Source organism: Phaethon aethereus (genome assembly GCF_964289735.1).
Source record: "Phaethon aethereus genome assembly, chromosome: 16".
NCBI classification, from domain to species: domain Eukaryota; kingdom Metazoa; phylum Chordata; class Aves; order Phaethontiformes; family Phaethontidae; genus Phaethon; species Phaethon aethereus.
In genome coordinates, this window is record NC_138592.1 from 16,219,517 (window position 1) to 16,231,108 (window position 11,592).

At 53.5% G+C, this 11,592-nt stretch overlaps 1 protein-coding gene across 1 annotated transcript in view; it reads right to left on the minus strand.

The window, feature by feature from the left end:
- The window catches only part of LOC309410743 (uncharacterized protein), a gene marked incomplete at its 5' end in the record, with an annotated part of 30,591 nt that extends 18,999 nt beyond the window's left edge, over positions 1-11,592 (minus strand). The window contains 13 exons of the mRNA XM_082007189.1: positions 927-1,109; positions 1,548-1,726; positions 2,054-2,215; positions 2,522-2,620; positions 3,109-3,205; positions 3,798-4,025; positions 5,314-5,420; positions 6,152-6,317; positions 6,720-6,802; positions 7,529-7,585; positions 7,780-8,147; positions 8,950-9,180; positions 11,235-11,592. Of these exons, the coding sequence (XP_081863315.1) occupies positions 927-1,109; positions 1,548-1,726; positions 2,054-2,215; positions 2,522-2,620; positions 3,109-3,205; positions 3,798-4,025; positions 5,314-5,420; positions 6,152-6,317; positions 6,720-6,802; positions 7,529-7,585; positions 7,780-8,147; positions 8,950-9,180; positions 11,235-11,592 (2,318 nt within the window). The remainder of the gene's footprint in view (positions 1-926; positions 1,110-1,547; positions 1,727-2,053; positions 2,216-2,521; positions 2,621-3,108; positions 3,206-3,797; positions 4,026-5,313; positions 5,421-6,151; positions 6,318-6,719; positions 6,803-7,528; positions 7,586-7,779; positions 8,148-8,949; positions 9,181-11,234) is intronic.

An 11,592-nucleotide genomic window follows, 5' to 3' on the forward strand; every position in this document is an offset into this window, starting at 1 on the left:
AAACAAGTGGTTAATGTAAAAATATGCTCATTTCCAAAACCAAGAGCACATCCTGTGTCCCAGATATGGCAGTTTGAATGACTTCCAACAGCTTCCTATTTGCACCTAACAAATACTGGAATTCCCTGACTAGAGCTGCCTCACTCTTTGTCATTGATGTAGGTGAAACACTTGTCACTGAGAAAGTAAAACAAGCTTCCAGAAATCACAGAACGTTTCCAAAAGGTTCAGGTACTCTCAACCGCTTCCTGCCTGTTAGTTCTCTCTCTCCTTTTCCACACATTGGATACGAGACTTTCCAAAGTTCGTCTTTGGGCAAGACAGACTTTCTAAGTCCAGATTCATATTCCCACAATTGCTCTTGCCTTCAGCAGTGAGATGAAGGAAGAGCCTGCAATCTGTTTGGGGAGGAGATGTGTATGAATTTCCAGTCCAATAATCATAGGATCACAGGATGGTTCAGGCTGGCAGGGACCCCAGGAGGCCTCTAGCCCAATCTTCAACTCAAAGCACCTGGGGTCAGCTATGGGATCAGCCCAGGTTGCTCGAGGCTCTCTCCACTCGGGTCTCCCAAATTTCAAGGGATGGCATCTGGATGGCCTCCCTGAGCAACCTGTTCTGCTGCATGATCGCCTTCATGGTTCAAATTTTTTGTTCTCCTTGAATCCAGTCTGAGCCTCTCTTGTTTCAGCTTATGCCTGTCAGCAACTACTCTGGCCAGGTTTGGAATGACTTTTTTTGAAGGGTCATAAAGAAAGTACAAGGAGGCAGCTATGCTGTGTGTCAGTAGGTAGCCAGACCTGCCCACGCAGTCCCATCACCCTTCTGTGCTACAAACGAGGAGCACGCAAAATTCATTCTTTTACGGTGGGCCTCCTCAAGTCCAGCAATGCCCACCCCTGCCCAGAGAAAGCTTTAACGCTCACAGGAGCTCCTGGTCACAACGTGCTCTCTCCATCGCCTGTTGCTGCTCCACCTTTTCCCTCTGGGCTGAATCTCCCTTCAACTGCAGTTCAGAGTTACTTTGACGCAGACGCGAGGCTTCTTGCTCCGTTACTTCAAGCTGTTGCTGTAGCTCTTCCCTGGTTTGCTCAAGGTTTGCACAGTCACTGCAGAGACAAGGCTCAGTTAGAAGAACACAGAGGCCTGAAGAGTCACAGGTCCCATTTTCATCACGCCAGGATGGAGTTGTGGGGAGCACGGTAAGGAAGAACTTGCTCTCCCCCTTGCCAGGTAACCGAGGAGGGAAGGAGAAAGGAAGGCAGGCTTTTGCCTTCATTCAGTGAGCAGCAGTGGCTAGGAAGGGCACCCAAAGAACACAATTCAGAGAAGCAGCATGTCGAGAGGGAGGCCTCTTGTAGTCCAACAACGCTCGGAATCTCCAAGACAGCCTTACGATGCACAGTAGAGCATGAAAAGCAGTGACAGGAGGATGACAAAGTGGCAAGCGTGGCAGGGCAGGCAAGTTCTTTGCCCATAAATCCTCCGGACTCCCAGCACTGGAAGCAGATTGCCTCTAGAGCGCAGGAGGAGGAGGAAACACTCACCTTTGGAGGGCTTCTACCAGAGCCTGGAGGTGCTGCCGGTGGCTGCTGGACGCCTTGCATTCCTCCTCCAGTTGCTCAAGCCTTTGCTGCAGCTTCCTGCACTTCTCTTCCTGCTGTCTGTGCTGCTGCTGCAGGAAATTGAGAGAGTCCTGCCTGGCAGAAAGCTCTTCTCTTAGGGCCTGCAAGGAATGGGCAGGGAAAGAGCACAAAAAAGCCATAAGGAGCAGGGAAGATGGCTCCAGGTAGCTGGAGTGGAAGCAGCAAGCAGAGAGACAGCTCGCCTGAAGGCAAAAGCTGTCACGAGGGGGTGGAGATCAAGGAGAGAAAAGAAGTAGAACACAGAGCTGGCGAGACTGCCAAGGTAATACTCAAGGTAGCAATACTCAATAGCAAGAGTGGGCAGGCTAGAAAGGAACTGGCTCAACTGGCAAAGTAAATGGAAAGCTGTCAAGCTAAGCATGGCATTAGCAGCTGAGCCAGCAGGGAAGACAAGCAGAAATTCTCACCTGTGTTGCTCCTCGCCTCCTTGCCAGTGCTTCCTGAACCAATACAAAGGCACGCTCTGCATCAAGGGGGCTCAGACAAGAGAGGATGTTGCTAGGCTCTGCATGTTGGGAACTCTCAGGGCAGGTAATGCTGACCGTACTGTCACTGTCATCTAACACCACCTGAAAGCCCGCATCAAGCCGTTACTCTTTGCTCATTCTATTGGGCTTCCTTTATCTATTTCTCCTTTTCCCCCCACTTCACCCTAGAGTCATTCAAAACTCAATTCTCTCATTTCTTCAGTCAACAAAGCAGTTTTGTCCCTGTGGCCACAAGTGCTCCGCGATTGTGGTCCCAACTCCTGAGCAACCTGATCCAGTTAAAGATGCCCCTGCTCACTGCCGGGGGGTTGGACTAGGTGATCTTTAAAGGCCCCTTCCAACCCAGACTATTCCATGGTTCTATGATTCTCTGAACTCTGTACTCACCTCCATTATATCTTTTATCAGCTTCTGGAGGGAAAGATTCTCTTCTTTGACACTTCTAGTCAATGAAGCTTCATATTCTTTCTCTAATCGACTTCCTTCCTGGGAACAGAATAAGGCAAGGGTGGGCAAGGGAGAGCTGCTCCCCTCTGTAGCATTCCCATCCTCAGTAGCACTGCCATGCCGATAAGCCTCAGCCCTAGTGACTCCAGTATATTCCCTCCCACATCTATTCAATTTCTTCTTTGCAAAAACTAAGAGGAGAAAGACCAACAGCTAGTTTCTACAGACTGCTGTCAAGCTATCCATTCCAAGGAACTCTCATCCCTAGAGACTGAAAGCCACAGGCACAATAGCACCGCTGCAACCCCCCTGAGGAAGACACCTGAACTGTCTCCAGCCCCCCTGCCACTGCCTGCACCTGGACTGACTCCACATGGGCCCAACGCACGAGGAATATTGGGCCATGTGCCTGACGTTCCCAGACAGTTAGCACCTTTGCCACTCTTTCTCTTGAGGAAGCTACACCTCTTTGTGCTGAGCCTGGAGAGCAAACGCTGCGCCACCTCCCAGATAAAGGGAAAACATACTAGAATCTCCACGGTGTCGTGAAGTGTCCTCATGGTCGTCTCCTTCTCCTCATTCTGTTTCTGAGACTGTACAAGCAAGGCCGAGAGCTCCACCACCCTGAGAACAGAAGGTCCACGTGCCATTCCAGAAGCATTGCACACCATCGCCTGTTAAAGAGCTCAGCAGCTCCCAGAAGCATAGCAGAGAAAGTTCAACCCAGAAAATACAGCAAGGGCAGCATTCATCTCTACAGGTTCATATGCTCAATGTTGCAAAACAGCACTTCTTGCCCCAAAGAGGCCTTCTGCACTCAGCCTTGCAAGGACTTGTCAGTACACAGGTGCTACACTGCTTATGATGGCCCTGGGCAAATGCCTCCCAACTCCCTTTAGCACAGCCCTGGCTAGCAAAAGGACTGTACGCGAGACAGAGCTCTCTTTATACTGGTCTCAACCGCTCACCAAGAACCACTTAACGGCAAAAGCACTGAAAGACGCAATCTCTTTTCCAGTCCGGGCTTACTCAGAAGAGCTGCTGTCACTCAGACCATTTTTTCTGTCCTTTCTGCGGAAGGCAGTACTTTGACGAGGGACAGAAACAAGGCTGTGCAGAATGGCTGTGTTTTAAACGTGAGCACAGCCCAGCTAGGAATCCAAGCAGCAGCCACAAAAGATCACGCTGGCAACAGCCACATTTAAAACACCTTCACCTGTCTTGAAGCTCCTTCTTCTCCAGGTCCCCCTTGACTTGTAAGCTCATCACTTCCTGAGTCTCCTGGTTTATCTCCTGTCCCGCTTGCTGCTCTGCCCGATCCTTCAGGACAGCTCTACCCAGCGTGATGGGCTGCCGGAGCTGTATGACGGATTTTAGATGGGAGCAGTTTACAAGTATAGATCCAGAAACCCTCATTTGCTCTGCCTTCAGCTCAGACAAATCTCTGAAGAAGAATAAAGAAAGAGCTCATGTTCACGCCACCATCTTTAGCAGCCGACTCACCTCTGAAGCACGTAATTGTGCAACAGTAAAAGCTGGCAGGAAAGATGACATCTTCGTTGCGGACGAATCATTCATCTGACACTTTGGGACCAGGACACATGTTGACAGGTGAGCAACAAGTCTAGGGACGGTTGAGAAATGAGCCTGTTTTCTCCTCAGAGAGAGGAAGAAATGGAGGGCACAGCCAGAAGTCTTCATGAGCCTCTCATTACTCTTATTAACTGTTGCTCCTGCTCTCTCTTATTAATATCCTCTAGTTATCATCAACAGATGTAAGGCATTTTACCAAGGTCCCCAGCTTCTATACCTACCTAGGGGATCAGCCTTAAGCGGGCTATTATTATCAACCCTTGGACTGCTAAGAGGCTCACAACAATATCTACATAATAAACATTCCAGCAAGGTGCTGTAAGAATAAGCTTAAAATGTTGTAGCAAAAAAAGCACAAATATCACAAGAATTGAATAGTAAGTCAGGCACACTCCACACACTAAGGATGGCTTATCGCCAAAGAAGGTAAATGGCTGACAATAACCCAGAGTTGGAAATAAACTGCATGCTGACACCAGAAGAAGGTACTGTTACGGCTACGCTACATTTGTTTGTGTAGAAGGCAACTGTGAGAAAGGAACTTCAGAGAGCCCAAATACAAGAAAACAATCACAAAAAGAGGTATTGGACTAAGCAAAATTAATTGGATAAATGCAGAAACAGGGTAGAGAAGATATTCTTTCTCTCAGCAATGCTGGTACAGGACTAAGCACATACAAAGCGACCAGAATAAATGTAAGCTGGAATTGAGAAGAAAAAAAAAAATATATCCATGAATGATCTCTCCATCGGGAGCAGTGGGAAAAGAAACTCAGTGAGATTTAAGGCAGATTTTCATCATTCTATAGAAGGGACTGCTCTACGTGCGGCATGCATAGCGCTGGTGAGTCTCTTCCAATGTGTCCACACACGCCTGTGTCTCTGTGAATATGCCCAAACATCACCATAGTCAAGTCACCTGAATAAGGCCCCTGCATTGCCTATAGCCCGAGCCCCTCAGCGTTACCTGAAAACCAGCATCGAACAAAATGCTTCTGAAAATAGCCTAAAGCACGCTTAATGCTTTAGGAGAAATCTGAGCTTTAGCCACAACTAAAGTTAACATCGAGGCTCAAAAAGCAGGTGTGAAGGGAAGCTACAGCTCTTCTGCAAGAGCTCTAGCCTTAGCTTCTACTCACCGGTCAGTGGCAGTCTTCATTGCCAGGAAATGACGGCGGAAGGTTACCACCTGGCGCCACAGGCCGAGGAGACGGTCATTTTCACCCCTTAAGTAGCTGTCATAAAGCTGAACGTGCAAAGACAAAAAGAAATGCCAAGTCAGCCTTCGCTGCCACTGCACAAGTCTCTCTACACAGGAGAGACTACAGCCACCATCCCCAGGTCTCCTTTAGCAACCACTGCAACAGGGGCATCAAGGGCTCAGGAGCCACCACAGAAGCATCCTCAGCAGACCTGCCACCTGACTGCCAAGAAGGGAACGTCCACGCTCCTCCTGCAGGAGTGGACGGCAGCAAAGCAAACTGATCACGATTCCTCCTCTCGCCTTGCCAAGGTGTCCAGCGGTCGTGGTGGAGGAAGACAAAAACAAGCCCCTCCGAGACCCGCGTCAGATTTCCTGCCAACAGGCTGTTACGGGAGGTAAGGGAGGCCTGCCTTGTTCTTCTGCTGGCTCCTCTGAACCTCAAAGCACACAGTCCTCTCTGGTCTCCACTGCTCTAGACAGACACCTCAGGACTATTAAAAAGACGAGCGGTCCTCTGTGACTGCCCTGCAGTGCCCAGCAACAGCAAGCATTTGCCTCCAAGACCGAGCAGTACGCTCACAGCAGGTGGGCATCTTCCATCACCACAATTTGCTGACACTCCTCCATCTCACACCCCTGGCTTCTGCTCGTCAACACCAACACAGCCTCAACAGAGCCACAACCTTCCCACAGCAAGTCCTCTAGGCCACAAATAAAATGCACTCGCATTCCACCCTGGCATCGCCCGTGACGCTCCCGTAGCCGCTCCTTACCTCACGTTCAGCGCGCCGTTCACTTTCCCTCAATTCCAGCTCCTGCTGGGCCCTCATCCAATCCGCCGTCAGTTTTCCAACATTTTCTCTGAGGGCTGAATTAACCTCATTCGCTTTATTGAGGTGCTCCCGCAGGACAGTGTTCACTTTGGCCAGCTTCTTACACCTTTGAAAGGGAGAAACAGCAATGAGGCCTCTGAACAACTGCTATCCACAAGCAGCATCCCCGTCATTTCCCAGCTCCCTCCACACAGACTTTGTTGTCAAACCGAGAGGCAGTAGAAGTGCTTTCTAGCATTAACTGAGAGCTCTCTGTGAGGGCAAGCTCATTTGCTTAGGCTGGAAAGGGTCCTTTGGAGGTCGCCCGGAATAGCCCCCTGCCCAAAACAGAGCTGTTCAGCACACACCCCTAGGACTGCCCCACGGAAAACAGACTGTGGACCTTTCTCCTTTCAAAGCAGCTTGCCCAGCCGCTTCCCCTGGGGTGACCAGGTAGCACTGACAGGTTTCCCCTCACTTCCACGAGCATCCAGTGTATCAAGTATGAGGGAACGCTCCTTCCTGGTACCTTTGCTGCTCCTCTTCCCACTGAAGCAGTGCTTTCTTCAGGGGGTGCTCTTCGGCGGCTTCCCACCTGCCTGCAAGGGAGCCCTGAAGGAGAAAGGACATGTTTAGTCAAATTCTCCTGTTCCCTTCGCTCCTGTCAGCACCCATCGCTTTCCCCTCCCTTTGTTGGCTATCATCTCAGGAGCTCGGGGCTCCTTCCCGGCGTAACGGTGTCGTGACTATGGACAGGAAGGGAGGGGAGGGGCGTTACTAGCTAATGGCAGCAGCTCTCCTCAGTCTCCCACTGTTGCACTCTCACAGCGAGGCATCCTCAGCTCATGACCGCGAGCGCTCACTTCGACCCGAAGCCCGGGAATGCTCTCCCACTCTCCTGCCCTTCGTTCCCTGGGTTCACTTTAGCCGTGAAGCAGAAAGAAAAGCGCAGAGCCGGCTCTGCATGTGGAACGCCAGCATTCTCGCCTTCCAACATGCCATGTTTCAAGCGGCTCTTTTTCAGAGACAGCCATGTAGCGTACCAGGCAGCACAGCCCTCTCCCGAGCCCTAGGACAAACGCTGCTCCAGCAGCAAAGCCCTCTTGCACGCAGCTAAAAGCCTTCCTGACAGGCTTTTCTGGAGGGGCATTTCTGCGCCTACCGGCTGCTCTATGAGCGGCAACCAGACAAACCACCGACAGGCAACCGTACAGGGCTTCCTTCCAGCCTCAGGTGGCAGAACCTCGTTTTCCTCTGCCCCGGCTTCGGGGAGCTTTGTGCTGTCTGCGTCAACGAATGCTACGCAGGCGACCTCTCGTCCGCAACCTGCACACTCACCCCTGCTGCTCCCGCTCGCCGCTCCAGCTCTCGACACCGAGCCCGGTACTGCAGGACCTGGATGGGCACACGCAATGGCCATGTGCGGCTGCAGCCTGTGAGGGGCTCGGCTACTCCTGCCCCGGCTTTTCTCCCGGTCCCGACAGCCCCAGCACCGGGCCCTGCCCGGCGCTGCCCACACGGGCAACAGGGAGCCGTGGCGGCCCGGGGCAGCTCTCGACACGGGCCGGGCAGGCGCCCGCGTTCCTCACCTTCGCCTGTAGCAGCCGCACCAGCACCGCTTGGCGCTGCCGCGCCTCCTGCGAGCTCTGCAGCCGGCGCCGCAGGGAGGCCTGGCTCCGCGCCGCCATGGCCCCGCTCGCCCGCCGGGCCCGCCGCCCGCGGGGCTCCGCCGCCTGACGGGCCCCGCGGCGGGGGCCGCTCCGCGGCCGGCCCCGGCGGACCGAGCTCAGGCGGCTCCGGGCCGCGGGCTGGCGCCTGCCGGGCCGGGCGGAGCGGCTCACCCTGCCCGCCGGGCGCGACCGGGAGCCGGGCCGGGGGCCGGGAGCGCCGGGCTCGCTCGGGGCCGTTCTGTGGCAGCGCTTCCCTTCTCGCTCCTCGCTGACGATGCCGCGCCGGGCTGCGGGGCTGCCGCGGGGGAGAAGCCGCCCAGGCAGAGGTTTGCTCCGGCGCGTTCTGCGCGGAGACCGTTAACGGCCGCGCAAAGCGCTGCGGGCAGCACGCGCTCCGGGGAGCGTCCGCGAGAGCAGGAGCGGCGGGATGCAGCCCCTGGCACCGGGGCGGCGATGGGGCGTGTGGGCACCCTGGGGCGGGGGGGCTGGCACCGCGGCGGCACGGGGAAGCTCCCTCGGCCAGGGCAGCCCGCGGAGCAGCGGCAGCTTTCGGCTGAAAGCTCAAGCTTCAGCCCTTGGCTGCGCTGGAGCAGGAGGCCCCGTCTGGTGCGAAACCCAGAGCTCCGCGGGTGGCGTCGCTGGCGCTTCGTCTCCCCGGTTGCAGCACGAACGGGACGGGCTGCAAGCAGAAAAGAGAAAACACGCTGTGGCAGACAGAACTGCAAACCCACTGCCAGGACAGCCTGCTCTGTGACTGAAGCTCGCTGTCAGCAGCTCGTGAAGAAAGACAACAAACACACACGGCAAGCGGGGCTCAGTCCCCTTTGCCCAGACCAGGCTGTTACGTGGTTTCCCTTATCTGCCACTCAAGCCCTGAGGCTGCAGAGCTTACACTTAAGTAACGCTTAATTCCTGCGCTTGCGAGCTAATCAAGAAAAAGGGCTAGTTCCCTGGCCAGGGTGCTCCTCCTCCCTGCTCCGCCACGCTGCGGGCGTCCCCCGCATCTCTCTGGGAAGCGCCACAGCCTCAGCAGTCCGGCTGCTGTTGGATCCGCTCCCAAGGCGTTTGGGACCGGCTGATGTTTTGTACCTTCCAGCTTGGCAGTCTGGTCTCCACCATCGCCCAAAGTCAGCAGAGTCGGACAGAAGATCACACCAGTGATGTCCAGCAGTTCAATTTCTGTTGCGATGCTGACAACCCGGCCAGTGTCGTCTTTGACAGCGATAGTCCTGTGGTTCTGGTACGCAACAGCTTGGTCGTAGCTGCTGATTAAGGAGTCCAGCTCTTCCAGTTGAGAGCACACTGTGCCCCACAATGTTCCTAAGGGTACGGACCAAGTTGTAGGCAAGAATTCCACCAGCATTGGTGTGAGGTTTGCTTTACAGTTTCTCTAACACCGTCCACAAGTTTCTGGCACTGTAACATTTCAGAGAGGGACAAGGACTGGTTTAGTCTTCACATCGGTGCTGTGCTTGATCATCAGTCGTCTCAATTGTCTGTGAAGGATTCTGATGATGTTTCCCATGAAGATGTGCGAATATATATTCCCACAGATATATGTATGACCTTCTTGGCCAAAGAAGCCATGATTGCGGCTGCCAGAAGGAGCAAGTGGTGGGTTCCTGGCAGATTAATTAACTTGGTGCTCTGTAGGCAGCCGTAATCAAAGTAAAGGCAGTTAGAGAATGTTGGTGTCCTATGGGATCCTGATTGGTTTGAGTCACCTCATCTGGGTCCAAGCCTCACCGGCTTACCTAAAACACCAGATGCAGCACTGACCAAGCCTGTGACAGGAAATAGATCTTAGATGATTAAGATTTATGTGCAGGTTACACTGCCCTATCGACACAACTACCTGGGCAATATTGGAAATGTGGAGAAAGGGCATTCAAGCATTTGCCCGCGGCCCGGGGTGCGAAGTGTATTCCAGCTGCAGGAAAAGCACCCACAGCGGTTAGAACCAGTATCTCTCCCGCCTCTGTAGCTCACAACTACCAGTACATATAAGAAAAAGCACTACACCCCTCTGATGGAGTGCAGCACTGAGTTCCACCCGCCTGTAAGAGCTCTTATGCCATGGTTAGGGCTTCTTGAACCACAAAGAGCTCTTGCAAATAGCTAACTACATTACTCATAACTAAGTAACTAAAGCAGAGCTGTGTGATCGATACTGTTGTCATTACAAATCCAAAGTAGAGCACCACACAGCTCCCATGAAGAGAATTAACTCTATGCCAGCCAAACCCAGCACACACCGGCACCATTATAACTAAAGGCCCATACACCCGTTCAGTTGCAGACACAGGCGTAAAATATATATAAACACAGACACAATTAGCGTCACAGACACCACACCCCGCAAAATTATTCATGCAAGAAAAGTCGCACAAACCAGTACGCATACGACTGCAGATACCATTACAGATAAAGACACGATTACACGTGCAGTTGCAGATACAAGCACACTTTCCGTTACACCTACAACTCCAGCCCCCGCTTGCGATACCGTTACTGATGGAGGCGCCGGTAAACAGGTGTGGTCCGAATGCGACTGAAGATGCACATACAGGTGCCCGTACAGACGCAGACACAGGCACAACGAGGCACGCAGGTACCCACAGAGATACCACTGCAGACGCGGATACTGGAACCATTAGAGAGGCCGTTGCAGATGAAGGTGCCAGTGTAGATGCCCGGGCAGACGCAGACACCCCTGCCGAAACACATGCAGTTCCTGATGCGATTGCAGGCGGAGGTGCCACTGGAGATGCAGGTGCCCCTCCAGATCATAGACTCCTAGACTCATAGAATGGTTTGGGCTGGAAGGGACCTTTGGAGGCCATCTAGTCCAACCCCCCTGCCATGAGCAGGGACACCTTCAACTAGATCAGGTTGCTCAGAGCCCCGTCCAACCTGACCTGGGATGTTTCCAGGGATGGGAACATCTACCACCTCTCCGGGCAAGCTGGGCCAGTGCTTCACCAGCCTCACTGTCAAAAATGTCTTCCTTCGATCGAGGCGAGATCTTCCCCTCTTTCCGTTTAAAACCGTTACCCCTTGTCCTACCGCTGCAGGCCCTGCTAAAAGGTCTGTCCCCAGCTTTCTCATAAGCCCCCTTTAAGCCCTGGCAGGCTGCAATAAGGTCTCCCTGGAGCCTTCTCTGCTCCAGCCCGAAGCACCCCAGCTCGCTCAGCCTGTCCTCACATCAGAGCTGTGCCACCCCTCTGAGCACATTTGTGGCCTCCTCTGGCCCCGCTCCAACAGGCCCGTGTCTTTCCTGTGCTGAGATACTCTGCATGTGCCGCTGCAGATGGAGACAAAACGGGACATGCAGAGGCCCTTGCAGATAGAGACAGCGTTGCTGATGCACATACCGTTGCAGAGGAAGGTATCTTTGCAGAGGCCGTTGCAGACGCAGCTGAAATTCAGGATGGAAATGCGGATGGAGATACCTCTGCAGATGCCAACAGCATGGCAGATGCCGACAGCATGGCAGAGGGAGACGCCGCTGCAGATGCCCAGACCATTGCAGATGCCCATACAGGTGCAGATACCATCGCAGGTGCAGAGGCCATTCCAGATGGAGATACTGCTGCAGATGCACAGACCATTGGAGATGGCGTTGCAGATGCAGAGGCAGTAGAAGAAGAACATTTGCTGGGGGGAGACACCACTGAAGACAGCTTTGCAGACGCCCTTGCAGATGCAGATGACACCACTGCAGATGCACAT